Genomic DNA, 26,171 nt, shown 5'->3' on the forward strand with positions numbered 1-26,171 from the left:
ACACTGAGTTTGCTGTTGCCACAATTACACTACAAGCATGGAGTGGAAGCTGCCTCCTTTTTCATTCATTACTTACACAGTGGTGCCACCATTGTACACTACTGGAAATTGAAATAAGAACACCGTGAATTCATTGTCCCAGGAAGGGGAAACTTTATTGACACATTGCTGGGGTCAGATACATCACATGATCACACTGACAGAACCACAGGCACATAGACACAGGCAACAGAGCATGCACAATGTCGGCACTAGTACAGTGTATATCCACCTTTCGCAGCAATGCAGGCTGCTATTCTCCCATGGAGACGATCGTAGAGATGCTGGATGTAGTCCTGTGGAACAGCTTGCCATGCCATTTCCACCTGGCGCCTCAGTTGGACTAGCGTTCGTGCTGGACGTGCAGACCGCGTGAGACGACGCTTCATCCAGTCCCAAACATGCTCAATGGGGGACAGATCCGGAGATCTTGCTGGCCAGGGTAGTTGACTTACACCTTCTAGAGCACGTTGGGTGGCACGGGATACATGCGGACGTGCATTGTCCTGTTGGAACAGCAAGTTCCCTTGCCGGTCTAGGAATGGTAGAACGATGGGTTCGATGACGGTTTGGATGTACCGTGCACTATTCAGTGTCCCCTCGACGATCACCAGTGGTGTACGGCCAGTGTAGGAGATCGCTCCCCACACCATGATGCCGGGTGTTGGCCCTGTGTGCCTCAGTCGTATGCAGTCCTGATTGTGGCGCTCACCTGCACGGCGCCAAACACGCATACGACCATCATTGGCACCAAGGCAGAAGCGACTCTCATCGCTGAAGACAACACGTCTCCATTCGTCCCTCCATTCACGCCTGTCGAGACACCACTGGAGGCGGGCTGCACGATGTTGGGGCGTGAGCGGACGACGGCCTAACGGTGTGCGGGACCGTAGCCCAGCTTCATGGAGACGGTTGCGAATGGTCCTCGCCGATACCCCAGGAGCAACAGTGTCCCTAATTTGCTGAGAAGTGGCGGTGCGGTCCCCTACGGCACTGCGTAGGATCCTACGGTCTTGGCGTGCATCCGTGCGTCGCTGCGGTCCGGTCCCAGGTCGACGGGCACGTGCACCTTCCGCCGACCACTGGCGACAACATCGATGTACTGTGGAGACCTCACGCCCCACGTGTTGAGCAATTCGGCGGTACGTCCACCCGGCCTCCCGCATGCCCACTATACGCCCTCGCTCACAGTCCGTCAACTGCACATACGGTTCACGTCCACGCTGTCGCGGAATGCTACCAGTGTTAAAGACTGCGATGGAGCTCGTATGCCACGGCAAACTGGCTGACACTGACGGCGGCGGTGCACAAATGCTGCGCAGCTAACGCCATTCGACGGCCAACACCGCGGTTCCTGCTGTGTCCGCTGTGCTGTGCGTGTGATCATTGCTTGTACAGCCCTCTCGCAGTGTCCGGAGCAAGTATGGTGGGTCTGACACACCGATGTCAATGTGTTCTTTTTTCCATTTCCAGGAGTGTAATATTTACAAACTAACCATTAAACTGCACATGGCATTAGAACTTGCACAGCATAATTACCTTCAGTTACCCTATAAACTAAGGTGCTTCATTAAAGAAGCATCAAGGCATTGCAGCCTATGAGAAGAATGAGGTGGGAGACATAATACAACCACACATTGTTTTCTCACCAAGACAGTGAGATGGAGTGTGTGTAGAGTTTCCATGTAGAATCAACAGCACTACATTTTGTTTGTTTGACCAGGAAGACACTAAGAATTTCTTGAACCACTTGGTACAAATCTCCGTGTCCATCCAGCCTGATTCTCTGCCATCTGTCAAACAACTCACACGAAGACCCAACTTGAGCTCTTGTACCCTTTTCCCGAGGAAGTTCAGCATAGGAGGCACATAGTCACTGGCAGCTGAAACATATATTGCTGTTATTACAATTTCTCCCCTCTCTGCTGACATAGGAATGCCTATTTGACGCTTTCTCTGGAGAGCTATCATCTTCAAATGCCCATTTGGATTGACACACATCCCAGTCTCGTTGCAGTTATAAGTATGACCTGTTGACAGCTGGTACTTGTCAACAGTTCCTACAAAATGCTCAAAAAACTTGGAAGCATTTGCAAGATTGAAGCCCTCTTTTCAAGCACCAGAGGTAGCCTTCGGCTTTCTAATACTCAGGTCCAGATGCCTTGAAAGAAACTGAGTCACCTAGTTCTCACCTACCATTTTCAGTTCTTTATTAAATGAGTTCTTCAATTTTTTTTTCTCAGGCAACTGAAAAGCTAAAGCTCTGAACTCTTCGATTGTCAGTCTGAACAATCTGACTTCTATGGTTTTTAATATATAATTGATAAGCACTAACTCTCACTTAGTCAAGAAAACACAACAAAATTTTTCCTTTGTCTTGTCAGTTTGAAAAGACGCATTTTGAAGTCTATTCTGAACAGCTCTATGAAATGTCCTTTCAGAAACATTGACCTGAATACTGGCTTTCCTAAGTCTCATTTCCTTTTTCACAACAGCTGTCACTGTCTCTTCCATGTCTTCTGTAGACAAACTTTGACAATTAGTTTTGTGTTTGTGTCTCCTAGCCATCCATGAAAAAGAAGAGTTGTGACTAACAACAATATGAAAACCCGAAAACGTAGTAATGCATCTTAGACATGTTATAAACATGAACACTAAAAAATAATAGTAGGAATGAATGGTACACTACCTGGGGAGGAACATAACGTCGGCCCATTCCACCCTGATGCATTCTGCCCCAACCTTTGAGGTTAGGTACAGATAAAAACCTACAAAGCACTTTGAAAAATAAGCATCATCTAAATACTTTAAAATAAAGGGCCAAGCATTCATTTTGAAACTTTAAGAAAGAGAAAACTACTAGATAAAGTGTTTTCACATTTGCAGATAAAGAGTTATTAATATTGCAAAATGCACGTGAAAAACATGTACAAACATATCACTGACACAACAATCAAAGACAACCTCTTCTGCAGTGGCTCCTCAACATGTTTGTTGCTTGGATAACAGTGCCAGAAAGTGATTCTAGAGTGTACCACTCTGCAGCCAAATAAACCTCTAGTTCAGTTTTGCCTCATGGTTCTATTTTGCCCTTGCTTCCCCTATATTGCACGTTTCAACCAGCTGTCCAAATGGAGTTACAATGAGACCCATTCTGCCGTGCAGAGTGGCCACACAGTTTGAGGCTCCATGTCATGGATTACACGGCCCCTCCTGCCAGAGGTTCGAGTCCTCCCTCGGGCATGGGTGTGTGTGTTGTTCTTAGCATAAGTTATTTTAAGTAGTGTGTAATAATAGGGACCGATGAACTCAGCAGTTTAGTCCCTTAGGAATTCACACACATTTGAATATTTGAGACGCCTTTGAAATTCTGATAGGTGTTGATAATGCTTTCTCACACAAGTGTGTGGCACTTCCGTGACCTTCACAATGGTAACTTAACAACTGACACTGTTCACAAATCTTGTATACCCTACGATAGAGATGGCCAAAAAATATTGAGATATCGATATATCTTCAAAATGTATATCACCAATATTTAAATTTTATGTAAATCAATTAATTGTTATCTAATAGTGAACATCGAAAGCAATATTTTTATTGCCTATCTTTTCTTTATTAATAGGCACTATAATTCTGTTCAACAGACTTATTGCCCATTCCAACTACTACCAATCTTTGCAATCTGAGAATAAAAGTCTTACAATAGGCTTAATTTAATTTCACATTCAGTATTGCAAATGAGCACCAGATTTGAAGATGAATGCAACTATACTGCATATTCATGAAGGCTTGTTATTTCCATGTGTCATTTCTACCATTGCAAATGGTAGGTACAAGGTGTAAAGTGCATACATTTGGTGACAGTTCTGTATGAGAATGGTGGAAATTGTTACTCCCTGCCCCCAACTATGAGGCAGAATGTGCACTTCTCTTACTCCGTGACTGCCTGGTTCAAGAAAACATAGATGTACTGAAAAAGCAACATACACTCTGTACAAAAATCACACACATTGCTGCACTGATATTTAATGGAAAATGGACCCTTTTCTCTGAAATGTTTAGATATCACTTCACATCTGTTTTGTCAGGAATTGCTCAAATGTGCTTAATGTGCTGTCTCTTCTGTTTGGTCTGAAAGAGTGGCTTACTTAGTAAACTTGTTCTGCCAGATAACAGAAGCAGACTGGCAGGGGAACATATTAAACAAAGAGTTCTGTTAATGCCTATCAGTGATGATAATTGGTTTCATTAATTAGTTTTTTTATAAATAAGTGCTTTTATAGCACATTGTGTGTCTTTTATTGGTTAATGTTGGACATAATAAAGTATTTGCCAATTTTTAAATGTTTGCTAATCATGCCCGTCATTTTGACCATCTTTTTTAAATTTCTGTATGTATTGAAAATACTGACAGATATATCAAAATAATGATATTTTTGTCTCTATAATACTGATATATTTTATAAATATCAATACAATAGATATCAATGTATTTAAAAATTTGCTCATCCCTACACCACCACATGTGGTAACTACACTAAACACATACAGCACTAGTGCTTTTCTAAATGTCACATAGAATTGGAACTCTAATCATTTATATACCTGCCAATGGTGTGTATGTGCACAAAATTACATTGACATTTGACCATGTCTTTTGGGTGCTTCACATGTTTGTCAGGCAATGTATGTAACAAGGCACTCAAACAAGTTTACCAAGTGAAGTGATGCTGGTGTCATATTCAGAAGAAAAGGATTTCAAATCCCTGTCTGGACATTAAGATTTTGACTTTCCATGGTATCTCTAAGTCGATTAAAGCGAATACCGAAATGAATCCTTTGAAAAAGATGTGGTCAATTTCATTCGCAGTCCCTGTACTGCCCAAAATTGTGCACCATCTCTAACAATCTCTTCATTGACAGGAAATTAACCTAATTATCCTTCTTTACAATAAATCTATTCCTTCTGGTCATGACATAATTGTCATACCTTTGCTGTTGGGAGCATTATCATGTTGATACAAAAACTGTCTGATCCTAAGCTATAATTTTTTCCACTCTAGGTTTATGAAAAAGCTGAACTGTTCATATGGTCTAATGCACAAAGCACTAGACTGGGAGGCAATAAAGTGAGCCAGACCCGGATCAAGTCCATACAGTAGACTGGTCTCACACACCGGTCAACCTGAGTGTGATTTTTAGACTTTTTTTCCACTGCCTCAGAAAATATGATGCATAAACAGATGGAATATGATAACAAACATAAAAAAGCTTACACAATTCACAGACAGATGAGACGCATCCCTGCCTTTTGCCAAGTGATGACTCTGGTGGTGGGATGTGTATCTGGTGACAATGTTAAATAAAAGAAATTTGTCAGATTACAAAAAACAGCAGATCCTGACGATGGGATAAATGCTAGGAAAGACAGATCCTTTAAAGAAATTAATTGAAAACATCCCTGTTCAAATTATACCTCTATTTTCTTTATTTGAACAAAAACTGTAGTTACATGTTCAGTATAGGTTCAGAGTTCGACACAGCACAAACTTTTGACTATCGGTGTCTATGCAATGAATGAACACTGTCAAATACTGTCCCCGAAGAAAGCTAAAGTCTGTCGAACTGCTATGGAAGATCTAGCTGGAGTCACACACCAAACACAGTCCAAGCTTGCTATGTAAATTGTCAACAAGAGCGCAGCCAGCATGTACATTATAAATGTGTAGACTGAATATGACGCTGACTTGTTATTGCTGTGTGGGTAGCTTTATCCCACTTTGGAGACCACAGGATCGTGCCACGCCATATGAAGTGACGTGGTGGAGGATGGCATGTATCCAGTAGCTGAGCTGTGCTCTCTGGTTACTGTGTGTAAATAATGCTGTCAGTTGTGGTAGTGAGTGAGTAGCCTCATTATCTGAGTCGCTGGTCACAGCATCTCTCTCTACCTGTGATAGTACATAGGATCAAAAATGACTCAACCTGTGCCAACTCCAGTGATGAGCTAGGGGTGGTGCCTCCGGTGGAGTGCCTGCTCAATGTCTTGTGTGGGTTGCTAGGTGAGGAGACTCGAGCAAGTCTGCATGATCGCCTTGTGTCAGATCAAAGTTGACTACATGGCCCATTGGGCCTAGCAGGGTCTGCACAGCACCATAGGGAAATGTCGGGACCAGCTGTATTGGAGGAGGAATGGGGAACCACTCCGTAGTCATTGTAGAGCAGCGACGGTGACTACTTTCAACCCACCACAGCTGCTACTGCAATGGCATGGGAGAAGACAGTAAGTGCCACATTTGTGGACTCAGCTGCAGGTTACAGGGGACGGCCAGTCCAGACAAAGGATGACATTGCAGTCGGTTTTGGTGGTGCCGCCAGTGAAGCCTGTTGGTGCCCACATTGCAAAGCCATCAGCCCTGGGCATTTGTGATGGTAGCAGTGGCCCATACTGGTTGCCATCCAAATGCCCATGCCCATACCTTGTTCCCCATACAGAATCTATATTCAAATGGTAGAGAGTATTGGTCTTATTGGGACTGGAGGAAGTGAAGGATGGTTTGAGGTTGCCTGCTGTAGAATGTTCTGCCAAGGTAAAGACTGAACTGCCACCTTTATCTTTTCCTTAAAAGTGCAAACCATCCATTCAGTCTCACTGTTTGATTAAGGATGAAAGGTAGCAGTGAAGAGGTTGGAGAGGTGGTGCATACCATGTTGGCTACTAACCCTTGTGATTGGTCATAGTGTGAAATTTCACACCATAGCGGTAAGTGTGAAACTTGCACATTGCTAGATGATATCGAGGGCCTCTTTCTTGATCTGAGTGAAGTTTTGCTGGGTTTTCTATAATGATTTGGAAATGAAAGTTATCAAGTGTTCTGACTCATCTGTTTCCCAGTGTGAAAGGAGCACCATACCATGCTGGAAAGCTTCTGTGGCAAGAATCAAATGTTTGTCAAAGAAGGCACCTGTTGCATGTCCAATTTAAAGTGTGGAATGCTTTTTTGTATGTGGGTGACTGAATGAACTCAACCCCTTCTTTGGGGAGGGCAGTGAGGAGTTGTACAATCTTTTTTTAATGTTGTTGACAGAAGATACATTGAACAGCAAACTGAGTTTGAAGTCCCCAGGGTATGGTGTTTAAGTGTGGGGCATATATTTACACCAAACAAACCTGAGTAAGATGACACATATATGCATATATGAACCATATTACTGTACGATTAACTAATCAAAATTATTTTTTGTGTTGTTCCAGAAATTTTATTATTGATGATTTGATTTGATTTGATTTATTTCGTGTTCCATACGTCCAACTGTGTTGGATACACAAGGACGTGGAATGAGTCAGTTTTTTACAAATACAATCTGATATTCTTATAGCATATACAGAAATTTTAGTACATAATTATATAAAAATTTATACAGTAAATTCTTTGGGCAGCAATACAAAAAAAGAAAATACATATTTTCTTAGAATCATTAAAACACTACAGAAAACAGATACGGAGCCCTCACAGATACAGAGCTCAGGTTAAATAAAATTCATAGTGGCATTATGTCAACTTGTATTATATAATATTAAAACATTACAATTTATTTAGTTAAAAATTCATCTAGTCTGTAAAAATCTTTTTCTAGCAGAAATATTTTTAGAGCTTTCTTAAACTCACTATTGTTACGAATCTTTGTCTTTATTTCGGGAGGAAGAGCATTGAAGAGTTTTGCTCCAGTGTAGTGGACACCCTTTTGTGCCAAGCTCAAATTTCTGAGTTCACTGTGTATGTCATTCTTCCTCTGTGTGTTATGCTCATGATAATTACTGTTTGGTTGAAATATATCTATATTTTTACAAACAAAACACATAAGAGAAAAAATATATTGGCATGTAGTTGTGTATATTTTAAGATTACGAAAACTATTTCTACAAGAGTCTCTTGGGCGCAATCCACATATAATTCTTAAAGCTCGCTTCTGTGCAATGAACACTTTCCTTGCTAATGGCTGGTTGCCCCAAAAAATAATTCCGTACTCAATGAGACAATGAAAGTAGCCATAATATGCCACTTTTGCAGTGTTAGGTTCAACACATGTAGTGACAACCCGTAAAGCATAGGTAGCAGAGCTAAGCCTCTTACAGAGATCAATAATATGTGAAGACCAGTTCATTTTCTTGTCAATGTGCACTCCAAGAAATTTTGTTGTTTCCATTCTAACTATTGGTTGATTACCACATGTCACTCTTATCTCTCTCTCTCTTTTTCTGTTTTTGTACAGAATTGAATAAAGCTGGTCTTACTGGAATTTAATGAGAGACCATTCACCTTGAACCAATTAACCATATCTGAGAGTATGTGATTAATGAGTTCCTCAAGATTGTTGTCTGTTCTACTGCTCAAAAAAATTGTGGTATCATCAGCAAATAATGTAAATTTACACGGCAGGCTTGTACATGATGGTAGATCATTTATAAAAATCAGGAATAATAGTGGCCCAAGAATTGAGGCGTGGGGCACTCCACATGTAATGGAACTCCATTCAGAATCTGAGGAAGTGTCACATACTCCATCCGAACTATTCAACACAACTTTTTGTTTTCTGTCTTGGAGGTATGACTGTAGCCAATTGCCTGCAACACCACTTATTCCTACTAATTTTGCTTTTTGCAAGAGAATCTGGTGATCAACACAGTCAAACGCTTTGGATAAATCACAGAAGACACCAAGTGCTAGCATTTTTTCATTAAGAGTATCTAGGACTTCATTTGCAAGTGCGTAGACTGCGTCTTCTGTTGAACGGCCCTTTTGAAAGCCAAACTGGCTCTTGCTGAGAACTCCATTCTTCATGAGATGATCAGTAATTCTTACATGTATTAGCTTTTCTAGAATTTTGGAGAAAGCTGTCAGCAAGGAGATAGGTCGATAGTTAGTTAGTTCAGCTTTATCACCCTTTTTGTACAGGGGCTTCACAATGGCATACTTAAGTCTACTGGGAACAACACCTTTCTGAAGGGAAGCATTGAAAATATGACAGAGAATGTCCCTTATCCACACACAAGAATATTTCAATAAGTTACTAGATATATTATCAACCCCTGCAGAATTCGTACTTTTTAGAGACATGATGATTTTTTGAATTTCTTCTACAGTGACAGGATTAAGGTGCATTTCTGAAATTGTGTTTGAATATACGGCTTGACAAAGAGTTACAGCTTCATCAACATCGGGCTTGCAACCAATCTGTTGAGTTACTGATAGGAAGTGTTTATTAAAAATCTCAGCCACCGTTTTGGGGTTGTCTACTAGGATACCTTCATATCTTATATTATTTATATCTTCTTTACCTGTTGTATCTCTTCCTGTTTCTTTTTTTACAATGCTCCAAATTGCTTTTATTTTATTATTAGAATTATCTATTTTCTTCTCATAGTAAAGGGCTTTTGATTTATGTATTAGTTTCTTCAAAATTTTACAGTATATTCTATAGTGTTCCCATATTTCTACATCTTTACAGACTCTTATTGCAGCATAAGTTTCCCTTTTGGTTTTACATGACTGTTTTATACCTTTTGTAATCCAAGGCTTGCTTACAGAATTGGAAGCGCTGTTTCTGACCCATTTCTTGGGAAATATTTCTTCAAAAAGTGCACAGAATTCATTTATAAAACAGTTAAATTTAGTATCAACATCATCATGGCTATATACAAAAGACCAATCCATTTGCTGCAACCTGTGGTTGAAAGTTCCTTTCGCTTCTTCATTAATTACTCTTATGAATTTCCATCGAGGAAATTCTTTTTTGAACAGATTAACGTCATAAATAGTGAGAATTTGTTCATCATGATCTGAAAGCCCACTTATAACCTGCCTGACAATATAATTCTGATGTCTATTTACATCTAAAAAAATGTTGTCTATCATAGTTTGGCACTCGGATGTAATTCTTGTTGGGAAGTTTATTACTGATGTCAGATTGTGTAAGGTCATCACAATCTCAAAGTCTATTTTATTCTTATTTTCTGTCAAAAAGTTTATATTGAAATCACCTAATACTACAATATCCTTCGCTTTTGAAAGTAACCATGACAAAAGGAGTTCCATTGAATGCAGAAAAGTTTTTATGTCACCTGAAGGAGCCCTGTAGACAGCCAACACTATTATTGGGTAGAATTTAGTTGTTATTTCTGTGGCACATGCCTCAAATTGTTGTTCCACACAATATTTCTTAATATCTATAGCTTTGTATGCTACACTATCCTTAACATAAATTGCTACTCCACCTTTATCTTTACTTTCCCTACAGTAGTATGTTACTAAAGTATAACTTACTATAGATGGCAAGGCACATTTATCAGTAACATGGTGCTCAGTTAAGCACAAAATCTGGGCATTATTTATACTGTCCTTTTCACTAATGTTAATAAGGAGTTGATCTGTTCTGTTTAAGAGGCCCCTTATGTTTTGATGAAAGAAAGAGATGCCTTCCTCTTGCTTTTTCATTCTATTAGTGCTGTTACCTGACTGAGAACCCATTGGAGTCTGCCTTGAGACAGGAGAGAGGAGACACCTGACACTACCTACTGTTGTCCCTTCTTTTTCTTCAGGCCCACACATAAAAAATTGTTGAGATGAGAAGGAGGCTCAGCATTTCTTCTGTCCAACAGCCTTCTATTTGTTGTTGTTGATGGTGGTGCTGTTTCTGACACTTCAAATGTTGGTTCTACCACTACTGCTGTGTTTCCTTTGGAACTTGTAGTCTTCTCGTTTTTGTTATTTTCGTCTAAAATAATACTTGGCTGATGAGGAACAGTAGTTCTTTCGTTGTTGAAATCGATGTCCACTGTTCTTTCTGTTAAAATTTGGTCTTTTTTGACATGTTTTGCTGCTGCTGATGAAGTTTCTAATGAATTTTTTTGAAGCGTTTTCGTTATGGAGTCAGGCAATGGCAATGCAATTATCGTTTTGGTTTTGAATTTATTTTGATGGTTTTTTTTTTACCCTGGTTATCAGGCTTCTCAGATATTCTTTCCCCAAGCCATTCAGGTGAAGTCCGTGTTGCGTGTGGAATCTACGTCCAATACTGCTTATATCAACGCATTTCACGTTTTTAAAATGTCTGCAGATTTTTGCAAACTGACTGTTGGCACTTTCTATTTCCCTGTTAACACATGACCATCTTACAAGATCATAGCGATGCGGAATATTGACAAGTATTACGTTAGTGTGAGTGAGGTTCCTCAGACACTGTTTAAGATCGCGCGTTGCACTCGCTGTTTCATTTTTGTAGACATCGTTTGCGTCTCCCATAAGTACAACGAAGTCTTTATCATGCAGATTTTTTGCCTCTGCGGATTCGGTCATTTTTTTAATTTCGCTAAGTGGGGCTCCCGGTTTCACTATACCACACGAAAATGTTTTAGTTGTTTCTTTTAGTTTACTCGGAAGTCCACGACCATGGCTGTCTGAAAACACAGTTTCCTGTTATTGGAGTTCACAATTTGCGAATCGTTTTGTATTGTTTTACTACACACTTCGACACAATTTTTGGTCGGCACATTTATATTGACCTCCTTCACAGTTGTTTGCGTCAGTAAATTTTCTTCTCTTACCTTATTCCCCAAAGTGTCTTTTTGCTTTTCCCATCGTTCATGCTAACTGTAAGCTGCATTTTCACTATCGGCGATCGAAAGTACTTGAAATGTGTTTTCGTGCACAAAGCTTGCGTAACTTTCGCAGGTTTTCTGAATTTGCACTTTGGACTTGCTGTTCTTGCACTTTACATTTGACCACTTTTCCGTAACGGATGAAATATCTCGCACAAGTTTTAGCGTGTTCAGTTCACTATTTTCTTGTTGTATTTTCGAAATGTCCGTTCTCAAACTGCCGATTATGAACTGTAAGCTCGTTATGCGTTCATTCAGTTTCTTGATTTCGTCTTTACAATTTTCACACGATTTCTTTTTTACGGCAAAATTTAAGTTTTTCTGGAAGGACACTTGCTTAACTTTTACTGTAGCCGCCATCTTGCAATGATTACTGCACAACCTAGGTTTCGGAATATAAGCCCGTTTTCAGGTACATTACTGATTCTAAAGATGATAAAGCAAAGATAAACATGACGATAAGGCAAAGATGAACATCTCAACTCCTTAATGTACTGATACTTGACTTAATGTAAAATTACTTCAATCACCATTTTTTGACAAATTACTTATGGAGTTATGCAATTCAGCAATTACACTAACATGACTAAACATACCTAGGAATAAAGTTATGCATCAGCCTAGAACTTTTTATCCAATTGTAAACTGAGGCCCAAAGTTTTTACATCTATCTAGGATATGTAATACCGTACCATCTAAAAGAGTTGAATAATTGAATTGGGTTTGTTCATTTAATAGTAGGTGTGGGGATATATACATTTGTTTTTTAAGTTCTATAATTTGTAACTGGCTCAGTTTTGTACCCTTTTCCTCTGTGTGCCATAATAAAATTTGTGAAACAAGGCAAAAAACAGTGTTTGACACTCTGGTTTCAGAGGTGATGGGAAGAAGCTGGCACTCCAGATATAGATGAAAAAGATGACACACTCTGACACTGGAGACACAACAGAAGGCAGACTTACATTTCTGGGGGTCAGCCCATCACACAGCAGCTGATGAGTAGTGGTCAACAGCAGGCCTGCATGTATACAGGACTTGACTCTTGAACTCAACTTTGGTCAGTATATCTTGCAACACAGGCTAACCAGAAGGCAGAACAGTTAAACATTTTTAGGTGTGTGGCTTTTAAAATTGATTAGGTGCCATAAATTAACACATGATTAGGCATTCCAGGGCCCATCCTTAATTTCGTCATTTGCATGCGGATTTTCTGCATTTTTGTGGCATGATCAGTCCCATCGCTGCACACTGTAACAGAACGTCCTCCTCTAGCATCACCTTTCCCCAATAGTAGTTGTCGACACCAGCATTATTTTTCAAATTTTGGAATGGCCATTATTATCTCAGTTGCTTTTCTGAAACCTTTCATATAATTTTATACACATTATATTATATTGCAAGCTAAAATTTATGAAAAGGAGTTACTTTATAAAACATTTTAGTTTCGATCTTATAATGTATAAGTACTGTACTAGTTCTGAATCTACAGTTAAAATTATGTTTTTTCAAAACAGCTGAAATTACAAATTATTGGCACACTTAAAATTTATATTATTAATTATGCAATCATCTACAGTTAACTATGTCTATTTCTGGGTTCATTTATGAAATAATAATCGAAATTAATATTGTAAAGAAAACTAGTAGTATTTAATTTGTTAAGAAAAATTGTAAACCCATTGGAATATGGTTATTTCTGCAGAGTGACAGAGTCGTAAGCATGCATCTGATGTTTTTTGTGCGAACAGTGTAATTTCACTATTGTAAATGTGAAAAATCATAATACTGTATGATATACTAAAATGTGAGAAAATATATTTATGTAAAAAAAATGCTGCAACAACAATCTTCAGGTTTATTAAGTTCAAACCACACGTGAGGACCTGATGTGACATTTTAAGCTTCAAGAATAGACTCCTAGACAAGAAGAACTGAAGTGAACTCAACATGACAAGCTAAGTAAATTAGAATGTTTATTGTAATCTTCGCTCCTCTCAAATCTTCATAAAAGACTTTGCTTACTAATTACTTGGTCTGGACATTGTTTAATGTGGACAATAGATGGAAGTAGGAAGGAAGGGGGAGATTACAACTGTAGGAGTCATCCGTGATTAATTGACTAATAATGAAGTTATGTCTGCAGCAGAAATTATTTTGTTTTATTGATGTTAAAATTTATGTACAAATAAATTTTCGATCACATGGGGCAAAATTGAAGGCTGACCAACAAAGGATCTGTATACCAACAGTGACGATGCACTACCAATAATGATGGACCAGAACAAATGAAAGTGAGGAGGACTTTACAGCTACAACCACGTACATTAAAACGGAAAGATAAGTACAAATTATTTGTGAAGTTAATTTGTTTGTGGACTCATGTGCTTGTTAACAAAATGATTAGGGATGGAAGCAAAAGTGAAGTAGAAATGAAAGGTGCAGGATCCATGTTTGAGCTGAGTGAAATCATAGTCAGCAAAGAACCAGTAAAGGCTGATCCGGCCGCGGTGGTCTCGCGGTTCTAGGCGCTCAGTCCGGAACCGCGCGACTGATACGGTCGCAGGTTCGAATCCTGCCTTGGGCATGGATGTGTGTGATGTCCTTAGGTTAGTTAGGTTTAAGTAGTTCTAAGTTCTAGGGGACTGATGACCACAGATGTTAAGTCCCATAGTGCTCAGAGCCAAGACTGATGTTTTGCATTTAATTTTGGCAAACCTAGAGAAAATGACGTCAGATGACAATAGCAAATTTAGTGCAGTCAATGGTCAGTTAACTGAAATAAGAACAGATAATGATAGAAAATTTGCTTCACTACAAGGACAATTAAATAACTTGAAAACTGGAAACATAGTAAAATGGACATGGTACAAGATCAAATAGGTTAACTTAGTAATCAAGTTTCTGAGTTTTAAAAAAAAGTTGATGTTTTAGAAAATAAAATTTATTGTTTTAGAAAATGAGTTAGTAGCTGAGTCAGTGAAGCAATCAAAGATTGTTGATGACATCAGAGTTGAACAGAATGCCGTAGCGGAAAACGTGTGTGAGTTAGGAGCTACCACCCAACAAAATGTAGCCAATTTAAAACAAAAAACAAAAAAAATTAAATGTAGAAAACAATATGCAGACTAATGTAATTGTTTTAGATCAAAAAATTTCAGCAGTTCAGGAAAGTTGCATTAACAGAAATCTGTGTGCAAACAATGGTATTGCATGGTCCAACACTCCTATCAAAAGTTTTCCATCAGATAATTTACATCCAGTGGATTTTCCGCAACACTGTAGAGATAGCTTTGTGTTAGGCATGAATGACAGTCAAAAAATTAAATTTGTTAAAAAGTTTCTTGGAGGCAGAGCTCTATCACGAGTAAATTTAAATTTAAGTCAGTGGAAAACTTATCAGAGTTTTGAGAAAAGTTTTTTAAATAAATTTTGGTCAGAAGCAGAACAGGGAAGAGTTAAAAGTGAATTTTGGAATGGTCCTAATTATAAGAATAGAGTTTGAAAGAGTTTTGTAAGAACCAACTTAAAAAATCAGCACATCTTGACAAACCATTGGACGAAATGACCTTGATTGATCCACTTAAAAGGAGATTACCAGAAATATTGCAGTGGGACTTGTTACACGGACCTGTCAATTGTCTTGAACAGTTTTTATGATTTGTTGACAGGCTGGATAGGGCAGTAAAAGAAGTATGTACCATAATAACAGGAATGATAGAAATCACTAAAAACTAAACTAAACTCCATTCGTTACAGGCCTTTGAAGGCGATCTTGTCATCCTCAGCCCACAAGCATCACTGGATGCGAATATGGAGGGGCATGTGGTCAGCACACCACTCTCCTGGCTGTACGTCAGTTTACGAGACTGGAGCCACTGCTTCTCAATCAAGTAGCTCCTCAGTTAGCCTCACAATGGCTGAGTGCACCCTGCTTGCCAACAGCACCCAGCAGACCGGACGGTCACCCAGTGATAGAAATCACAATGGGAGTAATCACAGAAACAGAGATAATGGTAACGTTCATCAGGATCAAAGTGTCAGTATAGAGAGAAATTCTGAACATCAGCAGGATATGACTAATGGGAATAACCATGGGCATTTTAATGGAAGAAACAATCACAGCAATAACTACTCAGGAAATGGCAGTTCACCTCAATGAAACTCCACAGTTTTGGGGTGAGGAAACATAACAAGCACAGGACCCATAAGTTACACTTGCAAATAGACAGTAATAGCAGCATTAATGATATGGCACATGTATGTAAAATTGCACAGGAGGAACATCAGATTTCTCATTTATGTTTTGATCAAAAGTTTTAGGGTACTATGTTTCATTATGGTGATATGCTAATCACAAACCAGAATGTGAGAGTAGTGAGAATTTTGATGTAGTATGTACTAATGGTTTCTTCTCTTGGGTGGAAAACAGTGTTGTTGATGTATGTAAATCAGGTATGTATCTGAACTATCAGGTATTTTTGATGTAGATGTGAATGAGAGCTGTGAAGTAACTGAGCTTGGTATGTCTGAGACTGGTGACTTATTGCAAGTGCATGTAGGTGAGGTAAGTGACTTTGATGAAGACAGGACTTCTATTGTCACTGATGTTGATGAAGTAATTTTGGAGGTATGTGATGAGTGTCAGGTATTTGTGGAGTTTATGAGAAATGAAGTTTCAGAGTTATTTGTATGTGATGTTGACAATACAGGTAAGATAAGTGATGTATGTGATGTTGTAAGTGAGGGTCGTTGAATACCAGTCCAGTCAAAACAGTTTTTCATTAATGTCAGGCAGAGTAATGACCCAAACAGTGAAGGTGAGGTATCTGCAAGCCTGGATAATAAAGGTGAAACATTTTTGAAGTTTGTTTTGAACCAGATCGATGATGACTTAGATAAAGGTGCATTCTGGAATAAGTTGGCTGTGGTTAGTCAGAATTTGTATTCCAGTTGGTGGAATGAAGTGCAAGGGGATCTAACCAGGAAGCGTGATTTTGACCGTAATGTGTTTTGTGCTCTTTCTGAAACAAATAATGATACTTGTGCCATGTGTTCAATCTCTACCTGAAAACATGAGTAATCAAAATAATTTTATGATACCTGTAAAGTTGATAAAAACTTGTAAAGACAATGTGGATGGACCATTTGATGAAATTGAAAGTGATCTTTTGCATGCAGTGTCTGACAACAGAGAGAGCAGTTCAGATTTTGAGTGTCCTTACATTAAAATTAGGATTGATCATTGTGAAGGCAGCTGTTTGATTGATACAGGTAGCCCAATTTGTGGTATATCTGAACATTTTAAAGACAAAATCAAGTATAGAAAGAATTTTGTGGAAATACCCATTGTAAGTGTAAAGATAAGAGGAGCTACCGGTAAGCAAAGCAAATTGATAAATCTCTGGTACTTTTAACTTTTAGTATAGAAGGCAAAACCTTTGAACTTGGATGCTTAGTGATCCCTAGTCTGGAAGAAAATATCACTCTTGGTAATGATTGGATAGTGAAAGTTGAGGCTTGTTTTGACTGGAGTGCTAAAGATTTGTTTATTTTGGAAACTAAAAGTGATATATGAAAACTGATTTCTGTATTTTAAACCGTGGGAAAAGTTGCAACTATTTGCAAAACATTATTAACTAATTTTTATGATTTTTATAATTTTTATGATGATACAAATTTTGATGAGACTGACATTCAGTATTTTGAAGGTGTAGTAGATTCTAAAGTGAGGGAAGCTAAAACTCTTAATGATCAACGAAAGGAACAAATTAGGAATTTGTTATTGGAGTTTAGAAACGATTTCAGTGAAAGATCATGGAAAGTGAAAGGCTATCAGTGCATGCATTAACTTAGAAATCATCAACCTATCTTTCTCAAGCCATATAGTATACCGTTTTTAAAGGAAGGATGTAGAGAAAGAAATTTAAAAAATGGAAACATGGTGAGTAATTGAGAGACGTAGGAGTGCTTACAATAATCCTTTGATTGCGGTAAGTAAGAGAAATCATGAAGTGGGAAATGTTGTGGACTCTAGACATTTTAATATGTTTCTTATTGGAGAGAATGAGCATCCCAAGAACATGGATCAGCAGTTACACAAATTTGATAATGTAAAATTCATGAGTAGTTTAGACTTGACCTCTGGATTTCACCATATTCCATTTGAAATTAATTCTAGAACGTATACTGATTTTTGAATGGAGGTAAATGTTTTCAGTACTGTGTGCTGCTATTTGGGATAAATGAATCAGTAGCTGAATTCATAAAAGCTCTGGATTCTATCTTAGGAAGTGAAGTGAGTTCAAAATTAATTGTGTATGTTGATGACAGTTTGGTCACTGAAAAGACTTGGGAATAACATTTGGATCTGTTAAGAGATGTGTTTTCAAAATTGGAATCAGGAGGAATGACTCTGAAAATGGGTAAAGGTAAATGTGGTGATCTGGTGTGGAAGAAGTAAAATTTTTAGGACACATTATACCTGAGAAAGGATTGCATCTGATAAAGAGAAACTTGGTGCCATTGTTAATTTTCCTGCTCCTAAGGGGGGGACCTTAAATCATTTTTTGAGTTAACTGGATTCTATAGAAAATTTTGTAGCAGCCAAGCTTTGAATGCTTCATGCCTGTGTGAACTTTTGAAGAAGAATAGTGTTTGGGACTGGAATCAGGAATGTCCAGATGCTTTCAAAGAGATCAAAGGACAGTTGCGTCAAAGTCAGATATTGTTCAGACCAGATTTGTCTCTTCCTTTTTGTATTATCACAGATAGTAGTCACGTTGGTTTGGGTACTCATTTATTTCAGAAGGTTGATGTTGGTGTTATTGAACATAGATCACTTGAATTTGCTAGAAGAGTATTGCAGAAGCATGAAAAGACATACACTGTAACTGAGAAGGAACTTATGGCTGTACATTGGGCATTCAACAAGTTTAAAATTTATTTTATAGAAAGAAAACTGGCATTCTACGGATCGGAGTGTGGAATGACAGATCCCTTAATCGGGCAGGTAGGTTAGAAAATTTAAAAAGGGAAATGGATAGGTTAAAGTTAGATATAGTGGGAATTAGTGAAGTTCGGTGGCAGGAGGAACAAGACTTTTGGTCAGGTGATTACAGGGTTATAAATACAAAATCAAATAGGGGTAATGCAGGAGTAGGTTTAATAATGATTAAAAAAATAGGAGTGCGGGTTAGCTACTACAAACAGCATAGTGAACGCATTATTGTGGGCAAGATAGACACGAAGCCCACGCCTACTACAGTAGTACAAGTTTATATGCCAACTAGCTCTGCAGATGATGAAGAAATTGATGAAATGTATGACGAGATAAAAGAAATTATTCAGGTAGTGAAGGGAGACGAAAATTTAATGGTCATGGGTGACTGGAATTCATCACTAGGAAAAGGGAGAGAAGGAAACATAGTAGGTGAATATGGATTGGGGTGAAGAAATGAAAGAGGAAGCCGCCTTGTAGAATTTTGCACAGAGCACAACTTAATCATAGCTAACACTTGGTTCAAGAATCATAAAAGAAGGTTGTATACCTGGAAGAATCCTGGAGATACTAAAAGGTATCAGATAGATTATATAATGGTAAGACAGAGATTTAGGAACCAGGTTTTAAATTGTAAAACATTTCCAGGGGCAGATGTGGATTCTGACCACAATCTATTGGTTATGAACTGCAGATTGAAACTGAAGAAACTGGAAAAAGGTGGGAATTTAAGGAGATGGGACCTGGATAAACTGAAAGAACCAGAGGTTGTAGAGAGTTTCAGGGAGAGCATAAGGGAACAATTGACAAGAATGGGGGAAAGAAATGCAGTAGAAGAAGAATGGGTAGCTCTGAGGGATGAAGTAGTGAAGGCAGCAGAGGATCAAGTAGGTAAAAAGACGAGGGCTAATAGAAATCCTTGGGTAACAGAAGGAATATTGAATTTAATTGATGAAAGGAGAAAATATAAAAATGCAGTAAATGAAGCAGGCAAAAAGGAATACAAACGTCTCAAAAATGAGATCGACAGGAAGTGCAAAATGGCTAAGCAGGGATGGCTAGAGGACAAATGTAAGGATGTAGAGGCTTGTCTCACCAGGGGTAAGATAGATACTGCCTACAGGAAAATTAAAGAGACCTTTGGAGAGAAGAGAACCACTTGTATGAATATCAAGAGCTCAGATGGAAACCCAGTTCTAAGCAAAGAAGGGAAGGCAGGAAGGTGGAAGGAGTATATAGAGGGTTTATACAAGGGCGATGTACTTGAAGACAATATTATGGAAATGGAAGAGGATGTAGATGAAGATGAAATGGGAGATAAGATACTGCGTGAAGAGTTTGACAGAGCACTGAAAGACCTGAGTCGAAACAAGGTCCCGGGAGTAGACAACATTCCATTAGAACTACTGATGGCCTTGGGAGAGCCAGTCATGACAAAACTCTACCATCTGGTGAGCAAGATGTATGAGACAGGCGAAATACCCACAGACTTCAAGAAGAATATAATAATTCCAATCCCAAAGAAAGCAGGTGTTGACAGATGTGAAAATTACCGAACTATCAGTTTAATAAGTCACAGCTGCAAAATACTAACGCAAATTCTTTACAGACAAATGGAAAAACTGGTAGAAGCGGACCTCGGGGAAGATCAGTTTGGATTCCGTAGAAATGTTGGAACACGTGAGGCAATACTAACCTTACGACTTATCTTAGAAGAAAGATTAAGAAAAGGCAAACCTACGTTTCTAGCATTTGTAGACTTAGAGAAAGCTTTTGACAACGTTAACTGGAATACTCTCTTTCAAATTCTGAAGGTGGCAGGGGTAAAATACAAGGAGCGAACGGCTATTTACAATTTGTACAGAAACCAGATGGCAGTTATAAGAGTCGAGGGGCATGAAAGGGAAGCAGTGGTTGGGAAAGGAATGAGACAGGGTTGTAGCCTCTCCCCGATGTTATTCAATCTGTATATTGAGCAAGCAGTAAAGGAAACAAAAGAAAAATTCGGAGTAGGTATTAAAATTCATGGAGAAGAAGTAAAAACTTTGAGGTTCACCGATGACATTGTAATTCTGTCAGAGACAGCAAAGGACTTGGAAGAGCAGTTGAACGGAATGGACAGTGTCTTGAAAGGAGGATATAAGATGAACATCAACAAAAGCAAAACGAGGATAATGGAATGTAGTCGAATTAAGTTGGGTGATGTTGAGGGTATTAGATTAGGAAATGAGACACTTAAAGTAGTAAAGGAGTTTTGCTATTTAGGGAGTAAAATAACTGATGATGGTCGAAGTAGAGAGGATATAAAATGTAGACTGGCAATGGCAAGGAAATCGTTTCTGAAGAAGAGAAATTTGTTAACATCGAGTATAGATTTAAGTGTCAGTAAGTCGTTTCTGAAAGTATTTGTATGGAGTGTAGCCATGTATGGAAGTGAAACACGGACGGTAAATAGTTTGGACAAGAAGAGAATAGAAGCTTTCGAAATGTGGTGCTACAGAAGAATGCTGAAGATAAGGTGGGTAGATCACGTAACTAATGAGGAGGTATTGAATAGGATTGGGGAGAAGAGAAGTTTGTGGCACAACTTGACTAGAAGAAGGGATCGGTTGGTAGGACATGTTTTGAGGCATCAAGGGATCACAAATTTAGCATTGGAGGGCAGCGTGGAGGGTAAAAATCGTAGAGGGAGACCAAGAGATGAATACACTAAGTAGATTCAGAAGGATGTAGGTTGCAGTAGGTACTGGGAGATGAAGAAGCTTGCACAGGATAGAGTTGCATGGAGAGCTGCATCAAACTAGTCTCAGGACTGAAGACCACAACAACAACAGGTCACAAAGTCATCACCTATACTGATCACAAAGCATTCTGTTATGTCCAGAGCGTAAGCTGTACCATAACAGAATTACTCATTGGGCCTTGTTTTTACAGCAGTTCAGTTATGAAATCAGACACATTAAGGGCACAGACAATGGAGTTTCTCATGCTTTGTTTAGGTTACTGTTAGGGAGTGACTCATCTAACAACTTTGGAGAAGGAGAGAAAGAGTTTAAAATTATGTGCTTGAGAGGTATGAAGGAGGAAAAAGAGATCTTGAAAATTTGCAAAGACATCCGCAGGTATCAAAATTTTGATCAAAATTGGAAAATGGTGAAGAGCATTTTGGGTAAGAAAGAAGGAGAAAAGACTGGACAGTGTTATAAGGTACACAAGGGTATTTTATTCAGGAGACATAAGACTGGCTCAGACGATTGGAAACTATGTTATCCAGAACAATGTATTGATACTTTAATTACTTATACAAATGAGAGATTTGGTCATTGTGGATCAACCAAATTACACAAAAGATTCAGGAAAACATCTATTTTTATAACATAGGAAGGAGAGTCAAGGAGAAAAAATCCAGCTGTGACAGATGTCAAAGAGTGAAGGTAAGTAACCAAACAAGTAGAGGTCAAATGCAAAATGTACCGCCTAATAATAAACTTGTGTCTGTGGACATCTATGGACCTTTGCCCAAGTCTAAGAATGGAGTTTTATTATGATTTCGTGATGGCTGATGTATTTTTGAAGTTCATAAGGCTGTTTCCTCTTGAGGAAGCTACCAGCAAGCAAATAATTTCTAAGTGTGAGAACTCATACTTTCAGCAGTTGAATGGATATTTCTTAAACAATTTCATCTGACAATGGTTCTCAGTTTACATCACAAGCTTGGAAAGACTTTGTTGATCATGCTAAAATACCACCCCATGTGACCTCTGTGTACCATCCATCGAATAATCCTGCAGAGAGAGATATGAGAGAAATTGGAAAACTGTTTAGAACATACCAGTTGAATGTATTATGTTAGTGACTTTAAGGATATTATAAAAGCTTACAACATTCTTCAACAGGTTTTTCACCACTCGAAATCATGTTTAATCACACGCCAGCTAATTTTATTTCTGGGAATGTTGAGTTTCCACCATGTAAAATTCTGTCACCATAAGAGAGAGACGAGTGTGTCACAGATATGATGAAAGAGTAGGGAGATAGGAGAAATCAGAGACATGATAGTAAATGTAGATTTTCTAAGTTAGAGGTAAGAGATCTTGTGCTGGTGAAAGCCAAAGAGAAATCTGAGATAAAGAAATTTTTCAATATTTATACAGCGCCATTCAAAATTCTTGAAAATCCACACCCTAATGCATACAGACTTGTGTATCCTAAATCTAAGGAGTTGTTTATATTATGCAGTATCACTAAACTGAAAGCTTATGGACATGATCCATAAGTATCTTTCTCTCTCTCTCTCTCTCTCTCTCTCTCTCTCTCTCTCTCTCTCCTTCCTCAGGAATGTAGTATGTAAGATGGTGTGATATCTAAAGATCTGTTTTGTCTACTGACTGAGTTTAAATCTGTGCTACACTACATTTGCAGGTTCAGAATGCTGAAGATTAGATGGGTAGATCACGTAACTAATGAGGAGATATTGAATAGAATTGGGGAGAAGAGAAGTTTGTGGCACAACTTGACCCGAAGAAGGGATCAGTTGGTAGGACTATATATGGTAATTCTGTTGTTGTTGTTGTTGTTGTTGTTGTGGTCTTCAGTCCAGAGACTGGTTTGATGCAGCTCTCCAAGCTACTCTATCCTGAGCAAGCTTCTTCATCTCCCAGTACCTACTGCAACCTACATCCTTCTGAATCTGTTTAGTGTATTCATCTCTTGGTCTCCATCTATGATTTTTTCCCTGTGTGCTGCCCTCCAATACTAAATTGGTGATCCCTTGACGCTTCAGAATATGTCCTACCAACCGATCCCTTCTTCTGGTCATGTTGTGACACAAATTTCTCTTCTCCCCAATTCTATTCAATACCTCCTCATTAGTTACGTGATCTACCCATCTAACCTTCAGCATTCTTCTGTAACACCACATTTTGCAAGCTTCTATGCTCTTCTTGTCCAAACTATTTATCGTCCACGTTTCACTTCCATACATGGCTACACTCCATACAAATACTTTCAGAAATTACTTCCTAACACTTAAATCTATACTCGATGTTAACAAATTTCTCTTCTTCAGGAACGCTTTTCTTGCCATTGCCAGTCTACATTTTATATCTTCTCTACTTCGACCATCATCAGTTATTTTGCTCCGCAAATAGCAAAACTCCTTTACTACTTTAAGTGTCTCATTTTCTAATCTAATACCCTCAGCATCACTCGACTTAATTTGACTACATTCCATTATTCTCGCTTTGCTTTTGTTGATGTTCATCTTATATCCTCCTTTCAAGACACTGTCCATTCCGTTCAGCTGCTCTTCCAGGTCCTTTGCTGTCTCTGACAGAATTACAATGTCATCGGTGAACCTCAAAGTTTTTATTTCTTCTCCATGGATTTTAATTCCTATTCCGAATTTTTCTTTTGTTTCCTTTACTGCTTGTTCAATATACGGATTGAATAACATCGGGGATAGGCTACAGCCCTGTCTCACTCCCTTCCCAACCACTGCTTCCCTTTCATGCCCTTCATTCTGCCCCCATTCTGTTATGCAATAGATTTCTGCTTTAGATTTTGATACGTGCTTGCCATGTGACTAAATGGGTAGATCCTTTTACAGTTTTGAAATGTGACAATGCCATTAAATATCTAGTGGTAGATTTCTTATTTTAGAATGCTATTAGTGTTAAATATTATTATCATTCTTGTGAAATCTGCAGAAAGTGATTTAATTTAATTTTTATGAACTCTTTTGGGTAATGTCATGGGTGTTGTGGTAAATTAAGTGAAGACTTGTTTTAGTCATGTGTGCTGTATATATTGGGAATAGTATCCAGAAATTTCATATGTGCAAACCAAACACATGTATATGTTAAACACAGAATTCTTATGTCAGTACATCATGGACTATGTATGGCCCATACCTCATTTTGTAGGCATTTGTTGTATGCTGCATCAGTGCAGTCGAACTTGTCTTGCTTCTATACATAATTCCTTTTAATTTGCTAATTGCTAAGTAAATGTTGCTTTGAGAGATCTTTAGTATATATGTGTATCTTACCTTACTAGTTCGTTTTTTCATTGCATTTAGCTCTGTTTATTAATGTGCCATATGTGTGAACACTTTTTAATCCATTCTAACATGAACCCTGAATACATTTTTTTTTTCAATATAAATAGCCAAACATATGCTGTGTGATGTGAGACAGGTATTGAACAGCATATTTAGTGCATAAAACAATGTTCCAGGTTTCGATGTGAAAGCTGGGCAGGAAGTTACCTATCTGTTGACGTGTGTGATGAGAAATCTACATGGGAAACTGAAAGATGTGGGTGGATCCACTCCCACACTCCTGTATGGCTGTGCCTTTGTTGGTCTAGTCAACTTTCAAGAGATCCTAGGTGCTGAGTAATGTACTCAAGCATTTGTCAACTACATCAGTCTTGTGACTGAAATTTGTAAATTGTTACACACGAAATTATCCTATATGCAAAATTCTTGTATTTATATTAATTTCAAGGAACTTTTTATTTGGAAAATAAGTCACTGCTATGGACAGTGTTATTCCACATAAATGTATGTTTTTACAAGTCGGGGATTCCCAATACATTATGTAACTTTAAATATTGTCGAACTCTGATATAATGCTGTGGTAGGTTGATGTTCTATGACTGATGATTTATCATGTTCAACATAGAAATGTGAAAACTTAAAAATTTCAGGAGTGTGTTCTATGAACCATGTTGTAAATACTTGTCAGAATCTGATAAAATTAGGCACTGTTGGTTTAGTAACCATACATTTCAATGAATTTTCTTATCTCAACACTCAGTATGTATTTTTTTATCAATTGTAAATAAATCTTCTGAGTTTCTATGTATGTAGGTTGGTTTGTATGAACAGTTAGCCAATAGTGTAGAAGACATTTATGTTTGTGATCATAACTTGTGTATACACTGTCTAACAAGATTTATACATTTCTGATTTCATACACTGATTTTGGTCCTCATGCTATTCGATTATGTCATCATTCAAAGCTATCAATGACTCTGATTACTTGTATTTATCCCGAGTACTGCATTATTGTATTAGAACTTGAGTTGTGGGCAAATTCCTTCTTAACTCTGTTTTGGGTAGCCATGATCAACGTGAGTGTGTGTGTGTACTCAAGGAGAGTGTGCAACTATTGATTGAGGCTAGATGCTTCCTCTAATTATTCTTTATGTATGATTGAACTTATTGATATATGATAATGAACTTATTTATTTTGTTGTGTTGAAATACACTCCTGGAAATTGAAATAAGAACACCTTGAATTCATTGTCCCAGGAAGGGGAAACTTTATTGACACATTCCTGGGGTCAGATACATCACATGATCACACTGACAGAACCACAGGCACATAGACACAGGCAACAGAGCATGCACAATGTCGGCACTAGTACAGTGTATATCCACCTTTCGCAGCAATGCAGGCTGCTATT

At 38.2% G+C, this 26,171-nt stretch overlaps 1 protein-coding gene across 1 annotated transcript in view; it reads right to left on the reverse strand.

Moving 5' to 3' along the window:
• Window positions 1-5,323: 5,323 nt before the first annotated feature.
• Window positions 5,324-26,171, reverse strand: part of LOC126260575 (uncharacterized) — a 106,095-nt gene continuing 85,247 nt past the window's right edge. Inside the window, exon 4 of the mRNA XM_049957911.1 lies at window positions 5,324-5,388. Within this exon, the coding sequence (XP_049813868.1) occupies window positions 5,324-5,388 (65 nt within the window). The remainder of the gene's footprint in view (window positions 5,389-26,171) is intronic.

Source organism: Schistocerca nitens, chromosome 5 (assembly GCF_023898315.1).
Source record: "Schistocerca nitens isolate TAMUIC-IGC-003100 chromosome 5, iqSchNite1.1, whole genome shotgun sequence".
NCBI classification, from domain to species: domain Eukaryota; kingdom Metazoa; phylum Arthropoda; class Insecta; order Orthoptera; family Acrididae; genus Schistocerca; species Schistocerca nitens.